Source organism: Ovis canadensis, chromosome 4 (assembly GCF_042477335.2).
Source record: "Ovis canadensis isolate MfBH-ARS-UI-01 breed Bighorn chromosome 4, ARS-UI_OviCan_v2, whole genome shotgun sequence".
Taxonomy (NCBI): domain Eukaryota; kingdom Metazoa; phylum Chordata; class Mammalia; order Artiodactyla; family Bovidae; genus Ovis; species Ovis canadensis.
The window spans coordinates 30,082,752-30,104,796 of NC_091248.1; the positions used below are offsets into that span (position 1 = coordinate 30,082,752).

At 36.6% G+C, this 22,045-nt stretch overlaps 1 protein-coding gene across 6 annotated transcripts in view; it reads left to right on the top strand.

Annotated features, from left to right (window-relative positions):
• Positions 1–20,734, top strand: part of MIOS (meiosis regulator for oocyte development) — a 37,279-nt gene extending 16,545 nt beyond the window's left edge. For all 6 annotated transcript variants that reach the window (XM_069587504.1, XM_069587502.1, XM_069587505.1 and 3 more), the window contains exons 6-12: positions 1,771–1,940; positions 4,291–4,356; positions 6,396–6,554; positions 11,031–11,183; positions 12,589–12,793; positions 19,264–19,393; positions 20,500–20,734. In XM_069587504.1, the coding sequence (XP_069443605.1) occupies positions 1,771–1,940; positions 4,291–4,356; positions 6,396–6,554; positions 11,031–11,183; positions 12,589–12,793; positions 19,264–19,393; positions 20,500–20,596 (980 nt within the window). In that variant the 3' untranslated portion in view covers positions 20,597–20,734. The remainder of the gene's footprint in view (positions 1–1,770; positions 1,941–4,290; positions 4,357–6,395; positions 6,555–11,030; positions 11,184–12,588; positions 12,794–19,263; positions 19,394–20,499) is intronic.
• The last annotated feature ends 1,311 nt before the right edge of the window (positions 20,735–22,045 follow it).

Consider the following 22,045-nt stretch of genomic DNA (forward strand, 5'->3'; position numbering starts at 1 on the left):
TTTAGTTCGCAAGCATTTTTATGGCAAACATTTAAGTGTATTTTAGTTTATACTTTACTTTTTGTTATGGTTTTTGGTTGACTTTTTGGAAACTGAATGACACTTTTAGTTAGACTAATATAGATTCTTATAAAAAATCATACTTTGATCTGCAAAAGTATTTCTGCTTGAGTCTGCTTATTTGAACATCATATCTATTTAATATTTTTTTAAAAGAAGAAACAAAGGTAAGTGTGATACAATTTTCACTCTGACATTTTGCAAGAGAAAACTCAGAGAAATGAATCTTAATCCAAGAATTCAGTTTTTTTTCTTATTGGGAATATTTCATTTCAATACACCAATTTTTAATACACCTTGCTAAATTATGTATGAGTATTCAGGATTTGGTGGTCCATTTAAAAACTATTACAGTTCTGTTTTACCTTAGGAAAAACACTTGAAATTTGCGATATTAATTTTGCATATAGTCTAAAAGTTGAAAAAGCAAATGTTTTGCCCAGATTGGCCTCTTCTCCTTCACTTACTCTAACATAAATCTGTCCCGTTTGAGAATGCAGTAGAAGATATGCGGTGATGGAAGAAAGAATTGATATTTAAAGCCATTTCTAATTATAATTCTACTATGACCTGAGAGCGTGATAATTTTTGTCATCTGTACCTGGAAAATTTGGTGTTAAACACCTGTCTTAACAATAGAGGAAAAGTATCTTCAGTGATTTGAATAATCTTGTTGAGGATTGAAGAAAAAATTTTACTGAATCAAATAGTCCTTTCCGTTTGGAGAGGGATTGTTCTAACCAGAATTCAAAGACGATACTCCTTGGTTGTGGTGGTTGTAGCACAGGAAGCAGGCACAAAATAACTTGGGGAAAATGTTTCTAGAAATGAGGAGCAGGCTTAATAGCCTGTTCTGAATAGAACATGCAGTGGAAAATGCTGTTTTATTTGGAAAAGAAGTAAATGATCAGAATTAAGAAACATAATAAAGTTGCTATAATAAACGTAGAAAACGCTTAAGAGTAAAAGTTAATAGTGAATATAATGTTCTCTTTTGGAACTAAACTTAGGTTAAATGGCTAGGCAGCCATAGGACTGACTGCCAGCCTAGCCACTCATCAGCAGCTGGTATGAACTACTGAGAACAAATGTTTAAATAACTATTGTTAACAAATACTTTGTTGTAGGTATGTCTAAATACAATTCTGTGGTCATTCTGGTCATTAATTTCGCCAGAGAAAAATTAAAAGTATAATAATGTAATAAGAATGCTGAAATATTGACTTTTAGTACTTTGCTTATAAAACACATACATAAGCATGGGTATTATATATGTAGAAATAGGAAAACAAGATGATTTTGAAAATTGTAATGCTGAGATACAATAATATTTACTATCAACACTTTGAAACATCTCTACATAAAAGACCTTGATGAAGTTGGCAGTGTGCTTTGCTACTCTGCCTTTAGGTCCTTAAGCAGTAACATACTGTGTAGGAATCTGCCTGGAATGAGAATTCAAGAATTAAAAGATGTGCTTGTCCTGCCCAAGGTTTGCAATATGAGTAGAAATTTTATAAGAGTGGAAGTTTTTGCTTGTGGTTCTTGCCAGATTATCTAGCATGTGTCAGAACCCTTATTCTAATGGGTTTATTTTTCCGAGGGCTAAAAGTCACCCTCTGATCTTTATTTGTTTATGATTGAAGAACTCGAAGAAGGAAGCATTAAGCTTGTGATTACTTTGATCAGCTAGCTCTTTTTAATACGCAGGCGATCTGAATCTTAATGTGGTAGCAATGGCTTTATCGGGTTACACGGATGAGAAGAACTCCCTTTGGAGGGAAATGTGCAGCACTTTACGATTACAGTTAAACAACCCGTATCTGTGCGTCATGTTTGCATTTCTGACAAGTGAAGCAGGATCTTACGACGGAGTATTGGTAAGCTAAGCTGACTTCTGTTTCGTGAGACTCTTCTTTTAAGATAGGAGTTTTCAATATAACTTTGTTAAAATTTGCAAATGTCACTTGCATAAAGTAACATTCCATTTTGATGAATTTATATTATTTAAAACAAGGTATCTTAAAAATTTGGAGTTCATTGATAGCAAACTGAACTTGATTTTTTTTAGTGGTTTTAATAAAATTTAGAGACATAGAAGGATTAAGATTTTATACTTTAGCTGAGGAACTGAGCTCTGGAACTCTGCAACTCCAGATACATATATTTTATATTAAAATATAATCTTTTAAATGTGCATACACTATTTTTTCTTTTTTTCTTTTTTTAGTTAAGTAAATCAGTGCATGATCACTGGTGGTCAGGAAGTCCAAGTATCTTGTCTGAGTGTTTGTCCTGTGCAGACACGCAGACATGTTCCAGTTTGGAAGATAAATGATCGCACTACTTACAGGGGACTATTTTATTTTTATTTTTTCACTGTTTGGTCTTTTCATTGCTATTTTTTCTTTCCTCTCTCTCCTGCTTTAACCACTCACGACCACATCACTAAATAGGTTCTTTATCACAAAATGGGAAAAGAAAGAAGTGAGTGTTGTTCATCAGTTTTATTATTGGGTTTTAAGCTTCACCTTATTACCACAACTTTATTGGCATTTGTTGGGCTTCTTACTAGCACTGAGAAGAGCTGTCAAATATGAAACGTTTTTCTATTTTTTTTGGCCATTGTAGCACTTTTAAAAATACACATTGATAATTGATTTAAATGTCAGGTCATAAGAATTTCTAAAAACATGTATTTTATTGAGGTACCTTAATGAATATGTTAATAAATGTTGTTGTTGGTGTTCCTTTTGACAGTTATTTAGTTTATGTATTTTGTTTACTTTTAGCAAATTACTATTGAACTTTTTTAACCACTTTCATATCAATATCCAAGAGCAAGTTGGGGGTTTTTTGCCTTGTTTTTACGATTACTACTCTTTTTGTTAAATAGAAGACTTTAAACGTTGCATCTTGAGAAAATAAAATATTTTTAGGAAGTAGAGGATAATGAAGACTAGAAAAAGAAGTGGATTGTTTAGAGTTTAAATTGATAGAGAAGTATATTGTCTAATTATTAAACTTCTGTGTTTCCAATTAAGTGATTATTAAAAATACCCTCTTTTCTTACACCTAAATAGGGGACATAATTTCTTGAGTAGGAAGTTAATATTTCCAAACTGTGTCAAAAGTGTACCTAAGTAAACTTTATATGTAAGTAATAACTATCATTTTTCTTTTTTAAAAATTGTAAGTTACAGTAATCTCGTGAAAGGTTTTGAATTGGGAAATCAGAAAATATAGGCCTGAGTCCTTGCTCTCAGTTACCTAAGCTAGTCAGGTAACTTTTCAAGGTTTTAGTTTTTTCATCTGTAAGATGGGACACATAATATTTATAACTCTCTCCAGATTAAAATAGTAACACATGCAACATAGTTCAAGAGTTAAGTCTAGTTTGTACCAAATATTTGTCTGTCTAGTTTGTCTCCTCTTTAGGGCAGAACCATATTTTATAATTGAGAAAACGCAACTAAGGTATCAACTGAAATGAACCTATGTTTAAAGAGGAAAACCATACTTCAAGGACTGACTTCAGTAGAAATAGGATCTTTTATCCACCCTTAAACTGTATTTTTACTTGACAAAAAATTAATTGTACTTTCTGCATTTATGGTAAACACTTCAAAATAGTATTTTACAATATTGATAAGTATACAAAAACTTAAGAATGTATTATGATGCCTCTTGTTTTGCTACAAGCCACCTACCTATATGACAGTATTTTACTATAGGCACAAAAGTGTATCTGTTTACTTATTAGAGTATGTTTTAAAACTTTGAGTTGAGAAAGATGTATTGATGTTTCTAAATGTGCTAGTATATTTACTGATAAGTCACAGATTTCCTAAACTTGCTGATTAACGTAGAAGCCAAGGAAAGGTTTCCACAGTTTCACCAGAATAAATTTCAGTGATGAAAGGATTATTGGCATCTTAAATTTGATAAACTGTACACCACTGCTTTTGTTTTATGTTAAAGTTATATAAGACTGAACTAGTTTTAGTTTTTTTAAAGTAAATTGGTCATCTTTGTATGAATAACCTTAGCACTGAGTTTTCTGAGCATTGCATTAAGAAAGGCATCTTAGTCATGGCTCTGCCAGTATATACACAATAACTTATTAATATATTTGGAAATCAAGTTGTATATTAGGTATAAAATATCTAGTCTGCAAAAATTTAAAACTCACAACACCTGAAAGTAACTCCTTGCTTCTCTTCTTTTCAGTATGAAAACAAGGTTGCCGTACGTGACAGAGTGGCATTTGCTTGTAAATTCCTTAGTGATAGTCAGGTAACAACTAATTTAATTTGATATTTAAATTGATTACCATTTACTGCCAGTGGATTAAAAACTAATATTTATGTTTAAATATGTGTCTGTGAGGTTTATATAAAAATTCTTCTAAAAAATGAGGTAATTTCTTTTAGATTGAGACATAAACATATATCATACCTAAATGTATTTATTTAGGAATGCTGACTTAACAAGAGCCTACTGTATAGCACAGGAAACTATACTTAATGTCTTGTAATATCTGTAAGGGAAAATAATCTTTTTGTTGTCTATATGTATATATATTTTATGTACAGCAAAGTGATTCATATATGTATATATAAAAGAGCAAAGTGATTCATGACCGAAACTAAAACCAGTATAAACCAACTATACTTCAATTAAAAAAAAGGGAGTCTGAGTTAATAGTTTGTTTCTGCCATGATGAGTGAGATTAGTCAGTAGGTAAAGATGTTGAACTTTTTAGTTTAACATCTCTTAGTGATGCTACATTAAAGAATTTCTTCATTTTCTAATATAGTAAACAGGTAGTGCATGAGGGTTTGGCAACCCACTCCAGTACTCTTGCCTGGAAAACCCATGGACAGAGCAGCCTGGCGAGCCAAAGTCCATGTGGTTGCAAAGAGTCAGATAGGACTTAGCAACTGATACTTTCTCATGAATATGCTGTGTATATAGAGAGAAGTGTACATAAGTAGCTAGTAATCGGAGAAGGCAGTGGCACCCCACTCCAGTACTCTTGCCTGGAAAATCCCATGGACGGAGGAGCCTTGTAGGCTGCAGTCCATGGGGTTGCTAGGAGTTGGACACGACTGAGTGACTTCCCTTTCATTTTTCACTTTCATGCATTGGAGAAGGAAATGGCCACTCCAGTGTTCTTGCCTGGAGAATCCCAGGGACGGGGGAGCCTGGTGGGCTGCCATCTATGGAGTCGCACAGAGTCGGACACAACTGAAGCGACTGAGCAGCAGCAGCAGCTAATAATACAGTGTGAGACAGTACTAGGGGAACATAAAGCAATCTTGGCTAGAGTCTGGGGTAGGATGAAGTTATGGGGTTGCAAAGAGTTCGACACAACTAAGAGACTGAGCATGCATGCAGCGGAAAATCAGAGAGACTTTATAAGAAATGGTTTGGTGTTTTGTTTGTTTAGGATAAGATTATAAAGGACTCGTGAGCTTTACTGGATCAAAATCCCAAAAGAGATTTTCAAGTTTTTTTGTTTTTTTTTGTTTTTTGCTCTAAGTTTATTGCAGTATAGTTGTTTCACAGTGCTGTGTTAATTTCTGCTGTGCAGCAAGGTGACTCAGTCATGCTTATATACATTCTTTTTCATATTCTTTCCCATTATAGTTTATCACAGGATATAGAATATAATTTTCTGTGGTATGCAGTAGGACCTTCTTGTTTATCCATCCTATGTATAAGAAATGTTTATTGTTGGTAATCTTGAACTTCTCTTCCAATTCAGATTCCATGACTCTATTACATCCTGATAGCCATCAAGAACTGTGCATAATAATGACTGTTGTTGCTCAGACGCTCAGTCATTTCCAACTCTTAGCAACCGCATGGGCTGCAGCCCGCCAGGCTGCTCTGTCCATGGGGTTCTCCCGGCAAGAGTACTGGAGTGGGGTGCCATTTCCTCCTCCAGGGGATCTTCCCGACCCAGTCGTCTGTGTGCCCTGCATTGGCAGGCAGATTCTTTACCACTAGTGCCACCTGGGAAGCTCAATAATAAGGACAGTTTTCTTTAAATTTAAAATAGTAAATTGTCTGTGGATCTTTATAGAACAATTAACAAAACATAGTAAATACCTTTCCTTTTTAAAGAAATATTTTAAATGATCATGGATGCTGTATTGTAATTTATAATAGATGTACACGTAGAGATCACATATCTAGGTTTTCACAAGGGTTTTTGGTTTAAAATGTTTTCCATTAAGAGTAAAATTGTTCCAAATGTAGAATTTATGAAACAGAAAATACCAGTAGTGAAATGGATTGCTTTAGAAAAATAGCTTTGAATTTTCCAGTTAAATAGGTACATCGAAAAGTTGACCAATGAAATGAAAGACGCTGGAAATTTGGAAGGAATACTGCTTACAGGCCTCACTAAAGATGGAGTGGACTTAATGGAGAGTTATGTCGACAGAACTGGAGATGTCCAAACAGCAAGTTACTGCATGTTACAGGTTAGTGCAGTGTGGCAGCAGCAGTTTGTTAAGGAGAAAAAAAAATGCTTAGGCTTCTATTTTCTTCCTTTATGGGGTGGATATGCTCGTTTGCTTACTTAGGATCTTTAGGAGACATTTAACTTTAATTTTAATTTAATCACTTGATCTACAAAAGACTTCTGCCTTATTTTATTGTCCCTAAGCCTCCTGCATTGGATTACCCAGTTTTTCCTTTCCCTTTGAGAAGTGTCAGTCTTGAGTTTATGTGGAATTCAAACGAAGCAGAAAAGCCTCTCTTTCATTTCTCTGATTGTTGACAGAACAACACTGTCTACAAAGAGATTGCCTTTCCCTGATCCGAATTACAGTACCTCTTTCTTGAAGTACAGAAGGCAAGTTACACTCAGCTCTCCGTTCTCATTATTCCCTTTTATTCTCTCATTTCCTCATTTACTAAATGAGCATGACTTGGAGTAACCAGTCATCTATTTTTCTCTCAGTTTTTACTGCCCACTGATTAAAAATGGATTCCTGGCAAAGATTCCCTACAGCTTTGCTTTTGTTGGAAAAATGGTGACATTTTAGAGCATTTTCCAGAGATTTCCTTAGCTCTCCAGCAGAACTTACCCTTTCCTGGTATTCTCTTTCCTGTTCGTATCCTTTAATACAGTATAGTAGCATGCTGCATACTGGGTAAACAAAGTAAAATGCTTCCTCCCCCCACCCTACCTTCTTAGGAACAAATGTAAATATTGGCCCACAAACCACAAAGTACACTTATCTTAAGGTATCAGGCTACTATCCTTCTATAGCGTAAGGTATCGTTGTTTTGTTACCAGAATGAGCTTACATCTATTAAACCACGGTATAGATATATGGCTATGAAATACAAATGGTTGGTAACCTCTTGACAAAGTCTATAAAATCTATTTAAAATGCAGTGTATAATTGGATCTTGCTTTAAAACACCTAGTCTGATAGTCAGCTGCCTTTTAATTGAGGCGTTTCCTCCTCTTATATGGATATGCTCAAGATCTAGTCTGCCCTCGTGCTGTTTGTTTTCTGTGTTGTTTTTCTGTTCCTTTCCTGCCTTCTTTTGGGCTAATTGAGTATTTTAGTATTTTACTTTATTTCATAGGTTGGCTTTTTAGTTATACTTCATTTTCTTCTTCTTTTAAGTAGTTGCTCCAGGTCTAACAATATGCGTCCTTAACTCATGAGTCAGCCATTTAACTCCTCATAGTTTACATTTCAGAGAAGGCAATGGCACCCCACTCCAGTACTCCTGCCTGGAAAATCCCATGGATGGAGGAGCCTGGTGGGCTGCAGTCCATGGGGTCGCGGAGAGTCGGGCACAACTGAGCGACTTCACTTTCACTTTTCACTTTTTTATGCATTGGAGAAGGAAATGGCAACCCACTCCAGTGTTCTTGCCTGGAGAATCCCAGGGATGGGGGAGCCTGGTGGGCTGCTGTCTATGGGGTCGCACAGAGTCAGACACGACTGAAGCGACTGAGCAGCAGCACCAGTTTACATTTCACACCTGGTGCATCATGCTTCCTACTTCACCCTTCTCCTCCTGACATTTTCTGCTTTTTGCTTCATGTTTCGTGTTTCAAAACGGTGATCACGGTGTAGCCCCAGGTACCGACCCCCTCCTCTGCTCTGCTGTCATGTGCTGCGTCTCTGCACACATCGTAAAGCCCAGCTTACAGTTGAGTGCTTTTGCTCTTAACAGTCGCTTGTCTTTATGTAAATTATGTGAAGAATGAAGATCCAGGCTTTTATATTTGTTTATTGGCCACGCTGATTTTTTTACTGTCTGTTCCTTACAGTAAACTCAGGTTTCATCTCTTGTCATTTCCCTTTGGCCTTTTTCTTTAGCGTTTCTTATAGTTCAGAGTTGCTGGTGACAGATTCTCATAGCTTAATTTTAATTGAAAATATCTGTTTTGTTCATTTTCTTTCAACACTTTAAAGATGTGGTTTCACAGTCTTCTGGCCTCCATTTTTTCTGATGAGAAATCAGATATTATTGTCTTTGTTTCCCCTGGGCTGCTTTCAAGATTTTCTTTTTGATTCTTAGCAGTTTAAACCTTGAACCTAGTTGTGGTTCTTTTTATCCTGCTTGTGATTCACTCAGGTTTTTGGATCTGCAAGGCAATGTTTTTCATCAGATTTAGGAAGTTTCCAGGCATTATTTCTTTAAAGTATTTCTTTTTTTGCCTCAGTCTCATTCTCTTCCCTTTCTTGGACTATTATTGCGCAAGTATTAAACCTTTTGATTTTGTCCCACGGGTATCTGAAGCTGTGTTCATTTTCTTTTCATTTGTCCCACTTCTTCAAACTGGATAAATTCTATTGATGTGTTAATTGGCTACTCTTTTACCTTCTATCTGATGTTAGTTTTTCCAGGGAATACTTAATTTCAGTTATTGTACTTTTTAGTTCTAGAGTCAATTTTTTTTTTATTGTTTACATTTTTCAGTTCAGTTCTCTATCCGTTTATAATTAAAACACTTTCTTCTAAGTCTGAATACATGTCTAATAGTTGCATTGAGGTCTTTGCTTACTCTAACATAAGGGTTGTTTAAGGTTTAGTTCTATTAACTTTCTTTTTCCTTTACTTTGAACCACAATTTACCTGTTTCTAATATGTCTAGTTTTTTTCATTGTTCAGTACTGGACATTGTTTGCAGTCCATTATAGAAATCTGGTTTCTTTCCTGCTGAAGTACGTTGGTTAATGCTTTTGGAAGTTTGGTTACTTGCTGATCACTTTGGTCTTAAATTTTACTATTGTGGGAAGCCCATAATATTTCCCAAGTCCTTCTAATTTGATCAGACCTAACCTCTGAACTGTTTTCCTGCACACGTTTTCAGAATTTGATTTTAACTTTTATTGAAATGGTTCTAGAGAAGACTTACTAAATATGAATTGACCAGATTCTTTCTTAGTTTATCCTTAGTGCCACAGAATGGGAAAGAGTGGGACAGGAAAATTTCTGATTTTTCTGTGAGTCGTCTTTTTGAATCAGGGATTTAGTTCTGGCTGCTGCTGCTAAGTCGCTTCAGTCGTGTCCGACTCTGTGTGACCCCATAGATGGCAGCCCACCAGGCTCCCCCGTCCCTGGGATTCTCTAGGCAAGAATGCTGAAGTGGGTTGCCATTTCCTTCTCCAGTGCATGAAAGTGAAAGTGAAAGTGAAGTCGCTCAGTCGTGTCTGACTCTCAGCGACCTCATGGACTGCAGCCCACCAGCCTCCTCCGTCCGTGGGATTTTCCAGGCAAGAGTACTGGAGTGGGGATGCCGTTGCCTTCTCTGTTAGTTCTGGCTAGTTGGTCATAATTAGGAGTACAGTAGATGTTTACTTTTTTAAAAAGTGAAATTGTCAGCTATTAGTTTTTCGTGTGTTCTTTTAACTAAATTTCACTCTGGTAATTGAAACTAATACTTAATCACTAGGTGAAAGATGTGCTTCTCTGTCTTGATGAGTTGTCTAAAAGTAGATTGTCTTTATTAGCTATTACAGGTTTCTTTTTTCCATAAGATGAATGCGAACTGCTCTCACATTTCACCTCTCTCTGTGGCCCCAAAACTGGAAAACCTTGGCTTCAGATTAATGCCCATTGGATCATTGAGGATAGAGGCTTTTTCTGCTTTGTTCATGTGAAGATAAGGATGGTATCCTGAGCAGAGCTAAAAGTAATATGTGAAAACTCAGAGCAAGCATAGGTGAAATGTGGAACGTCACAGCTGCCAGAGAAAGTACAGCTTTTGGAAAAGTCTTACTGGCAGGAAATTGAAGTTGTTAGTGAGAAGGAATCTAAGGTAAATTTAAGGAAAGAAAGTATTCCTTTTCACCATGGCTTAAGGGTCAAAGAACTAAGCATTTTTTGTTCAGTTGTGGGTTCTTTCTTGCTTTTTTTTTTTTTTTTTACTTTTAAGGAGATAAATACATGTTTTAGTTGAAGGCCAGGCAGAGAATAAGCAGTTTTAATTTTCAAATAGATAGGTATACTAAAATGGCATCTGAATTCCCAGTGCAGTGCTAGATTGAAAGGACCAAGCCCAGTATTATTTCAAATGTGATTGAGCAGTTTTGGTGTGTATTTGGAATGAGTAAATATATTTTGTCAACCTAGAAGTTTAATTGTTGGGAGAAAAAAATAATTGCATTGTTTTTTGACTTTACTGCATTCAACCAGGGAGGTGAATTGATTGCTCTTAGGTCTTTAAACTTAAGTAAGAGAGAATTACACTTCCCTGGCCAGACAGAATAGTATACACAGTGCATATGTATGTCACTGGTAGAAGCCAGTTTAAAGTAATGGAGCTTCCATCAACTACTTATCTGTATCCTCATTAGGAGCCAGCTTTTGGCAAAAAGGTGGCCTGTTTCTTCCCTTGTGACTCACACTCACATGTTGCCTAGAATCTTCAGGCTTAGCCAAGAAAATTTTAGAAACTGAAATAATTCATGTTTTCTTTTTAGGGTTCTCCTTTAGATGTTCTTAAAGATGAAAGAGTTCAGTACTGGATTGAGAATTATAGAAATTTGTTAGATGCCTGGAGGTTTTGGCACAAACGAGCTGAATTTGATATTCACAGGAGTAAGTTGGATCCCAGTTCTAAGCCTTTAGCACAGGTGAGTGCACTGTTTTGGAGAGAATCAAATTATAACATGCGCCTAATAGCCCAGCCAAAAAAAAGAAGTGTTTACAGCATGTTATATAGGGTCAATTGAGGGTTCAGTTTAATAAATCGCTATTAATAAACTCGTTCTTTTGCTCATGTTGAGTTCCCATTGATGTCTTTGTCTAACCAGACTCTACTTTGTGTTTAGTTTTCATGTTTTTTTGATCCTACACTTTCTAACAGTCCTCTCAGTGTCTTGCACTTTAATCTAACACAGAACAAACCACAGCAGGCCTAGAGGATCTTAGGCAAACCCAACTCAGTCCTAAGACTGTCTGAGCGAGGCTTTCTGGTCTATTCCAAGACCTTTCAAATTTTAACTACTGTATGTTCTTACACTTTGCACTTGGGTATTGTGTTTTTCTGCACTATTATATGTAATAAGGCAGGATTTGTTTAATAGTACATAAATATATATCTATATGTCTAATTACACATAGAAATTTATTTTTTCAAGCAGTAGTTTAAAAAACATGAAATAAGCACTATTTAAAATAAACAAGAATTTACTGTAACACTGTCTTGTTATAACCTAAAAGACTCTTGAAAATACTCTAAAACTGAATTAACTTTGCTGTGCACTTAAAATTATATACTATTGTAGATCGACTGTACTTTGACTTAAAAAAAGCAGCATGAGATCAATTGTTACATAATCACTTGACATGAGATCACTGTATCTGATTCCAAGTATTAAATCTCATTAGCAGTCAGGTATATCCTCGATGTGAGCACTGGATGGTGCTGTTTTCCTGTTTTAGAAAGTTGAGAAATTACTGTTTGTATTAAAACACCCTGAATATTAATAAAGTAGTGTTACATGATATTTGCTACTACTCTGTATTATACGTGTTTGAGAGTCTAGGAGTTTAATATAAAGGTAAAATGAACAGTTTATATTGCTATTATTCCTGAATTTTAGCTATTTACTATTATAGGCTCCCTAACTCCTTTTTAATCTTAGAAAATGAGTATTTTCTTTAAAGGAAAATTTTGTTCAGAATATTATATCATTGAAATTTGTATCAAAAGTCATTTAGGTATTTTTGTTATGTCCCAGTGTGAACTCTTATTTAGTCTTTGTTATTCCTAAAATTTGGAATCTAATCCTTCTGAGTTTTCCTGTACCTATCAGTGATGTTAGGAAGAATATAACTAAACAAAGTAACAAGAAGTATTCAAATTATGTAACCGCTAAGTAGAAGTCTTAGAACTAACCGGCTTAGCAGATAACTTACAGTATACAATAAAATTTTAAAAGTTATTGAAAGATAATGTGTTAGGACCAAACTTTATTTTAAATTTTATTCATGAAGTTTGCGTTTTATCTATTTCTCCTTTCATCTGTTTCATAGGTGTTCGTGAGCTGCAATTTTTGCGGAAAGTCCATCTCCTACAGCTGCTCCACTGTTCCCCACCAGGGCCGAGGTTTCAGCCAGTATGGTGTCAGTGGCTCACCAACGAAATCTAAAGTGACGAGTTGCCCCGGCTGTCGAAAGCCCCTCCCTCGCTGTGCACTTTGCCTCATTAATATGGGAACGCCTGTCTCCAGTTGTCCTGGTATGACGTGATTCCATGTAATAATTCAGTATACTCTTTTGAGCTGAAATTGTTTCTACATAATTGATTTAATGATGTTGTAAATAAAAGACATACCACCTTGGGTTTATATTATTTCTAAGAGCAAGCCACTTTGCTGGCTTGGCAGTTTTTGTGTTCTATAATTTATAAAATCTGTACATTGAAAGTAAACTCTCTATCCGCAGTATCTCTAACCACACATGCTTACCAGTTTAAAGTTTGTAAGAAGAGCTTAAATATTAAATAATTATATACTGTTTTCTTACCACTTTTAAATTTTATATTTAAAAGTCACTGTGGCCTCATCAAGTAACAGATATCTTGTGTGCATAAAAAACTTTTGATCGTCTCAAAGCCCTTTGACATTTTCTCTTATTTCATCTTCAAAATCTGCCTGTGAAAATATATGGGGAAAGTATTAACCTAGCATTCAGAGTCCTGTCCTTCTAAGTTTTGGTGTTGTTTCTGCTATGTCCGTCAGCTATTTTGTAAATATATGTACTTTTTTAATGGTTAAAAATACTAGAATTACTGTATACTGCTTAACGTCAACATACAGAGAACATTTTTGAGAATAGTAGATAATCGAATATAAATGTACCTAGTGGCTGGAAATATTTCAGCTATTTATATAAGTTAAAATCATACTAAGGCAAAAGTTTTAGCTAGAAACACTTCAATATCTGGCATAGTGGTAAATGGATAAGGAATGAAGAACTGCATCTGATATCAGAATGCCTGTTTCAGTTCTGGCTCTGCGACGTTTAGTCTGCGAGATTGAGAGTCACTTTAACCCACTTATAAATGGAGTGTTGGACTGGGAGATCCTCCTAGCTATGAAACCTTATAATTCTGTTCTGCAGGTTATTCTTGTAAGCAGTCTGTCTTATTGTTGCTTTAACGTCTGAAAGAGATTTGCTAGTAGTATTGTTCCTGTTTTTCAGAAGAGATTCTTTTTCTAAAGCATGGATTTCTTTTGTCTATCTTACGTATCTTTAGCAGGGCTGCTGCTCACGGGCTTTCTCTAGTTGCAGGGAGCAGGTGCTGCTCTCTAGTTGCGGCGCGCGGGCTTCTCCCTGTGGCGACTTCTCTTACTGCAGAGCACGGGCCCCAGGACGTGCGGCTTAGTATTGGTGGTGCATGGCCTCAGTTGCCCCGTGGCCCGTGGAATCTTAGTTCCTGGGGCCAGGGACCGAACTCAGGTCGCTTGCATTGGCAGGTCGATTCCTAACCACTGGGCCACAGGGAAGTCCCCCCGCCCCTGCCCCATCCTTTATTTTTAACAAATGTAGTATGTAACGTTTTAGATGCATGTTAGTCTTGACTTGTTTTAATCAAGGACTTTCACTTTTTACATTGCATGTTGATCACTGTTTTTATGGCCTTGAAAGAAAGCATTAGTCCCTCAGTTGTGTTCAGCTCTTTATGATTCCATGGACTGTAGCCCGCCAGGTTCCTCTGTCTATAGAATTCCTCAGGCAAGAGGACTGGAGTGAGTTGCCGTATCCTTTTCCATCTTTCCAACCCAGGGATTGAACCCAAGTCTCCCCTATTACAGACCGATTCTTTACCATCTGAGCCACCAGGGAAGGCGTTGCTACTAATGAATAGAAAATAACAATTTGAGATAAAAATCTACTACAGTGAGAGAACGAGGAAGCAAAATATGGTGTCTAGTAAGTTCTATGTGAACTTAAATACTTAGAAATGATTGAACTTAATATGTCTTTTGGACCATAAGTCTCAGCAAATTGTAATGGCTAGAGTGCTATTGCTTTTTGCTAGGTACTAGCTTTTCAGGTTTTTCTACTTTTGAAATAGGTAAGAAAAGATAAAAACAGTTTTCTAGAATTTGAAGAAAATTAAACCATAAAGCATTTTAAGCTCTGTTATAAAGGCTATTAATTTAATGAAAAGTCAACACCCAGGTTTATCAAGTCTTAAAACTTTCTCATATTTGCTTCAAATTTTTTTTAAAAAATTTGCTACAGAAATAATGTCTCTATAAATTTGAATACTTGTTTAATGCACTAAGTTAAGGCTGATTGCTAGGATGACTCAAAGATCCTCGTGGAGCTTATGATATATAAATGTATAAATGAGCATGGATAGCTAACATAAAATAAATTATATGTTCTAGAAAATAAATACTAGTTCAGAATCTTTGGGGCTTCCCAGCTGGTGCCAGTGATAAAGAATCCGCCTGCCAGTGCAGGAGATGCAAGAGATGTAGGTTCAAACCCTGAGTCAGGAAGATCCCCTGGCATAGGAAATGGGAACCCTCTCCAGTATTCTTGCCTGGAGAATTCCATGGACAAGAGGAACCTGGAAGGCTACAGTCCATGGGCTTGTAAAAAGTTGGACACGACTGAGCAACTGAGCATGCCTGTCCACAGGTCCTTTTATCTGTCATTCCCAAATCTCTATAATATTTGAAAAGCCAAAGTTTAGGTGTTTTTTTTTTTTTTTTTTTGAATTTTCAAAATCTGATTTGGCAAAAGAAAAAAATCTGTTCAGGATTGACATGAGGTTATTAAAGTTTTTATTTCTCTTGTTTGTGAACATTCATATATTTCATCACAGAAATACTGTTGTGTTTAATTACAGGATGCTGCCTCAAGAGTTACACCTCAGGGGGTGTAATTTAATATTTGCTCATTATTTTTCTAACATCCCTAAATATTTCAAATTCTGAAATACACTTGGCTCTCTAAGGTGAATGCTGCTAAGTCGCTTCAGTTGTGTCCAACTCTGTGCAACCCCATAGACAGCAGCCCACCAGGCTCCCTCGTCCCTGGCATTCTCCAGGCAAGAATACTGGAGTGGGTTGCTATTTCCTTCTCCAATGCATGAAGGTGAAAAGAGAAAGTGAAGTCACTCAGTCATGTCCGACTCTTAGCAACCCCATGGGCTGCAGCCTACCAGGCTCCTCTGTCCATGGGATTTTCCAGGCAAGAGTACTAGAGTGGGGTGCCATTGCCTTCTCTAAGGTGAATAAGGGGTATTTTAGATATTTTATAAAGAAAATATTAGGAATTTTGAAAGAAGATAACATTGCTTCTGTCTGAAAAACTCCCCCCCACCCCCCACCAAAATAAAGATGCCATTTAAGCTAGTCCTCTAAAGTTTGATAGATTTAAGTATGTGAAGATTTTAGAGAAGCCTGCCCAGGTTGTAGCAGAGTACAAAGTATGTAGTAGAGTAAAGAGATTGGTAACGATGGTAATCACCACGAGTCTGCGGAGACCACTGAGTAGATGAGTGTGATGGGGTCTAGGGAACAGTGTAGGAAGGCAGATTGAACTGAGTTAATTATGGAGCAGTAAGCGTTTTCCTTTTTTATTCTGTAAAATCAGAAGACTCTTGAATTCTTAAAATAGGACCTGCTGCTGCTGCTGCTGCTAAGTCGCTTCAGTCGTGCCCGACTCTGTGCGACCCCAGAGACGGCAGCCCACCAGGCTCCCCCGTCCCTGGGATTCTCCAGGCAAGAACACAAGAGTGGGTTGCCATTTCCTTCTCCAATGCATGAAAGTGAAAAGTGAACATGAAGTCACTCAGTCGTGCCCGACCCTCAGCGACCCCATGGACTGCGGCCCACCAGGCTCCCGCATCCATGGGAATTTCCAGGCAAGAGTACTGGAGTGGGGTGCCATTGCCTTCTCCAAAAATAGGACCTAATAGAAATCAAGTATTGGCTCATGGCAGTGTAAAGATTCAGGTGAACAAACCTCCTTTTAACTCTGTGTGCAGCTAGAGATGCATGAATCCATCATGTTTTGTGATGCAAATGCCCAGAGTTTCCATAAGTTTATTTAACTGAGGGTTGCAAATTTTTATACAGGGTTGTGCTTTCAAAGTTGGACCTCTTTAGAAGTGTCTCATTGAATTTATAACTATACATATTTAGTTATGTTTACAAATTATAAACTAATTTCACATTAAAAATTATTAACATTATCTATTTAACAGTGCCTGTTTTGCTAAATACTAGAAATGTTACAAAACAGACAAAAATCCCTGCCGTTATAGAGCTTAACTTTTCGCTGTGATAGATTTGTAAGAGATTATATATTCGTTTATTCTTCTTCTTACTGTCATCATTATCGTTTTGTTATTCTAGTTAGTGCCTAAGTGAAACTCTCCTTTCCCCTTACATATTCTGTGGCACTTACCTTCATGATTCACTATAAATGTTTTAATTTTAAAAGCTGTTTGAGGGACTTCCCTGGCAATTGAGTGGTTAAGACTCTGTGCTTCCACTGCAAGGGGTGCAGGCTCCACCCCTGGTGGGGACTTAAGATCGTGCATGCTGTTTGGCATGACCAAATATATAAAATTTAAAAGCAAAAATTATTTTTAAAAATTGAAAAAATAAAGTAAAAGCTGTTTGATCTTTAAAAGCCTTCTCACATAGCAGTGAGGTAGTGTTGTTATTTTAAGCTTTATCAGAAGCCTAAGACTTAATCTGTCCTGGATTCAGTCTGTTTTCTCTATGGATTAGAAGTTACAAAAGCAAAGAGGAAATCACCAGTGAGAACTATACACAAAAGTATAAAATGCTTTATCCTTAAAAGGTCTATATTTTCTTTCTCCCCTCTTTTCCTTCCTTTCATTATTAATTGTTTTTATTAAGCTTTTAGGAAGAGTTTCAGTGTGTATATATCTTAAATCCTTGAACCACCTTTATATCACCATTACAAAATGATATAAGTATATTAAAAAACTGTTTGCAAGACTGTCCCAGTAGTAGTGTGATCAGCAATGACCCAGGTGAACTTTTGAATATAGCGTTATGTCTTAATGGGTACACAGTTGCTTATTTAAGCTTAATATTTTTACTTATCTTACTATCCTTTTCTCTATATATGGTCATAAAATATTTTGATTTGCTGTTTTAGAATGAAATGAAACATATTCAGGTGGCCAAAATTAATAGAATGAGGATTTTTCAAGCATTGCAAGTTACATAAATGTGTGTGTGTGAATGTAAATGTATAAATAACATTTTTCTTCAATTTTTTATGGACTCTAATACAAATGTCTAGAAATGTACACATCACGTACTGTGATAAATCAGTCGTCAGTGGGTCTCCCACCCTGCTTAAGATAATACTGTCTATACCAGTGCCTTGGGTCATTTCTCCGTGCCTCTTCACAACTCTTTGGGCTCCTCCTCAAAGGTCACTACTGTCCTAAACCATCTATTAATTTCGTCTCTTGCTTGTCTGTGTAGTTTTATCACACGTTTACTTTTGCCTGTGTTTTAAACTCTATAAATGAATCAAATGGCATGTGTCCTTTGACTTGCCGTTTTTACTCAGCCTTGGAGTTTTTTTGTATTTTAGTTTCAGTTGTGCTGATGAATGTAGTTGTGATTTACTCATTTTTATTACTACTTACCATTTATGACTGTAACACAAATTCTTCCGTTGGACATTTGTTTTTTTATAGATTTTTATTATTATGAACATTCCTGCACAGAAGTTTCTTTAGTTCATTTTCCTGGAAGCCAAGGGATTCCCTCATGACTCAGTGTAAGGAATCTGCCTGCAGATCAGGAGACCTGGGTTCAGTGCCTGGATTGGGAAGATCCCCTGGAGAAGGAAATGGCAACTCATCCCAGTATTCTTGCCTGGAGAATATATGGGTAGAGGAGCCTGGCAGACTATAGTCCATGGGGTCTTAAGAGTCGGACACGACACAGTGACTAAATCGCCAGAGAGCTGCTGAGTCATACTGTTTGCTAATGTTGTATTTAGGATTTTATGTCTGTTCAGGAGGGAGATTGGCCTGTAATCTTCTTTTTTATGTTACCTTTGTCTGGTTTTGTTAGCAAAGTTATACCTGCCTTATGAAAGGCATTGGGGAATTTCCCCTCTTTTCCTACACTTTGGAAAAGTGTGTGCGCGTGCTAAGCCGCTTCAGTTGTGTCTGACTCTGTGCGGCCCTGTGGACTGTACCCTGCCAGTTTCCTCCATCCATGGGATTCTCCAGGCACTGGAGTGGGTTACCATTTCATCCTTCAGGGGATCTTCCCAACCCAGGGATCAAACCCACGTCTCTTATGTCTCCTGTGTTGGCAGGTGGGTTCTTTACCTCTGGTGCCAATTGGGAAGCCCTGAAGTTTGTGTAGAACTCACCTGTAAACCAAACTTGGTATTTTCTTTATGAGAAGATTTTTAAACTACTGATGATTTCTTTAAAATTGTTAATTCGGATTACTTCTTAGTAGGTTTGATAATGTCTGTTTTTCCACTTATTATTGACTGTTAAAAATACAAGAAATTCTGGTTATTATTTTTCAATCTAAACTATATTCTAACATTAAAACTGCTATTTCAGTATGATGTGTGATTTGTATTTTGACATAATTTCAGATCTACCTTTTAAGAAATTTTGAGTCAAGTATTATGCTATAGTTAATGAAGATCATTGTTTTTAACCCATAGGAGGATCCAAATCAGATGAAAAAGTAGACTTGAGCAAGGACAAAAAATTAGCTCAGTTTAACAACTGGTTTACATGGTGTCACAATTGCAGGCACGGTGGACATGCCGGACACATGCTCAGTTGGTTCAGGTAATCAGTTCTTTCCTTCTTTAGTAGGCTTGGGGTGACAGGAGATAAAGCGGAGGGCCTTTTGAACACTTCAGGTTTATACAGCCAGGGGATGGATGGGTTTGATTTTTACTGTCACTTAACACAGATGATGCAGACATTTGTATCACTAGTTTGTATAACCTTAAACTATAAAATTAATACTTACAGTTTAAGAAACTTTAATAAATGTATGGGTTAAATGTTTGAAAAGCATTATTTATTTAGAGAGAGGATATATTTACAGTTTTTTACAACTGACTGAATATTCCATCATATATAAGGTCTAGTATGTAACTGAGTTAAACAATAGAATACATGTCAAACTCCTGTAATAGTTATCTTTTATATAAGCTTGTTACGTAGAAAATAAACATTTCATACAAAGGAAACTCAAGATCATATTTAACTCTTACTTTGAGGGCTTCCCTTATAGTTTAGTTGGTAAAGAATCCACCTGCAGTGCAGGAGATCCAGGTTCGATCTGTGGGTTGGCAAGACCCCCTGGAGAAGGGATAGGCTACCCACTCCAGTAATCTTGGGCTTCTCTTGTGACTCAGCTGGTAAAGAATCCGACTGCAGTGTGGGAGACCTGGGTTTAGATCCCTGGGTTGGGACGATCCCCTGAAGAAGGGAAAGGCTACCCACTCCAGTATTCTGTCCTGGAGAATTCCACGGACGGTACGGGGGTCCAAAGTCCGTGGGGGTCGCAAAGAGTCGGGCACAACTGAGCGGCTTCCGTCTCACTCTGGGTGTGCCAGTGGCCCTGCGCTCTTCCTTGCTCCGACTTTTGCACCCAGTTTGTCACACTGGCATAAACCTAAACTCTGAGCACAGACTGTTACGGTCATAACTGTAAACGAGATACATTTAGAAAGGAAAGCTGTTCATTTTTCAGTAACTTTTTCCCCATGTTCAGCTTGGTGCTTATTTCTAGTTTAATGCTTTTGGTCTTCAGGTTTTTAATTCCTGTATCTTTCCAAATGCCATTTTGAAAACTTGCATTATAGATATGAATAGGCTATATGATAAATGTGTGTAGGTATGTGTAGTTTAGATTTTTACCTGTGACTTGACTTGTGTTTCAGGGATCACGCCGAGTGTCCCGTGTCTGCATGCACGTGTAAATGTATGCAGTTGGACACAACAGGGAATCTGGTACCCGCAGAGACTGTCCAGCCATAAAATGCTGTCACCTGAAGAGGCACCTTCAAGTGCAGAGCTGCCTAAGAGAGGTCCTTCGTAGCTCAGAAGCATACCTCAGAACAAGCCACTCATGACTTTCCTGTAATGGGAAAATAAATCATTCTATCAAATCAGCAATTTGATGTTTGAGTGATTTTGATATACTTCACAGAGACAAATGCTGCTGAAATGAACATCAGAGTGTGAGCATCAATTCTGTTCAGTAGTTTGAAGACGTTCATTTTGGAAAGAACTTCCTCGGGTTTTGTTGAAATTATGAGTGCTCCGCAAGCAGCTTCTGGAATCACTAAGAACAGACATTGAACCCATACCTGTTACGTTGAAATTGGATATCTTTCAGTAAAATCTACGCACTTTTGAAATAGAATAATTTGAATAATTTTAGTGGTTGAGATAGTAGTTTAAGCTCAACCATGGTTAGTTTCCTTTCAGATAATATTGTGGGTTTTTACTTTTAGAATTAGAAAGACTCCTCCTACCCTACACTGGAGAATTATTTCTCAGTGTATGATTGATACATATTTTTTAAGGAGTCTTTTCTCTCATACACTTTGATTTTAAGATAAATCTTTTGGCACTGACATTTACTGTCTTCCTAAGAAAGGTCAAAATTGAGAATGTGTCTTATGACTTTTTCTCATATGAAGAGAAAAATATGCACCATTTTAAGGAAAAGTGTATAAAATTTTCCATTTCCACGTTTTGCTTTCCCAGTGTCCTGATTTGTCTTCCAGGGTTTCTTTCCCTGTTAGTTCATCAACTTATGCTCATCATCTGGAAGCATTGTGCAGAATGCAGAGTCTGTACAAGGTTTTATGTGACCAACCATTCAGCATAATCTATATGTCCCTACTGTGAGAGCCCCTCTTGTAGAATATTCTGTTTTTTCAAAGGTAGATGGAGATGTTGAGGGAAACAGTCACTTTGGAGACAATTTCATCTTTTTACATTTCTAAAAATAAGTATATCTGGGCCAATACAGGGATTTCATTTTAAAATTTTATTTTTTCCCTTTTCACAGCTAAATAGTTAAGAGAGAAATACGAAGATTTATAACATCATCTGACATATGCAGAGGACTGAATTTCATAGTTGAAGTTGTACTTTTAGAAAAATAGTAAGCCTGAAACTTAGATTTTGAAGAAGAAATATCTTATAGAATTTCAGAAGCTTTTATTTTAGCCATTTTACCTGGTAAAACTAAGATCTATTAGATTAATTTGAGATAAGACCTAAGTCCTGAACAAAGGCAGATTAAATTTATTTTTTGCTTTGAGGTCTTTTTACAAAAGGTCCTTTTCTAGGAAAAAATTGCATATCTACAGTAAACATCTCATCAAGACGATCTTTTGTTTAAATCAAAGAACTGGAAACAGTTGTCGTGTGTGTGTGTGTGTGTGTGTGTGTGTGTGTGTATGTATTTGGGTT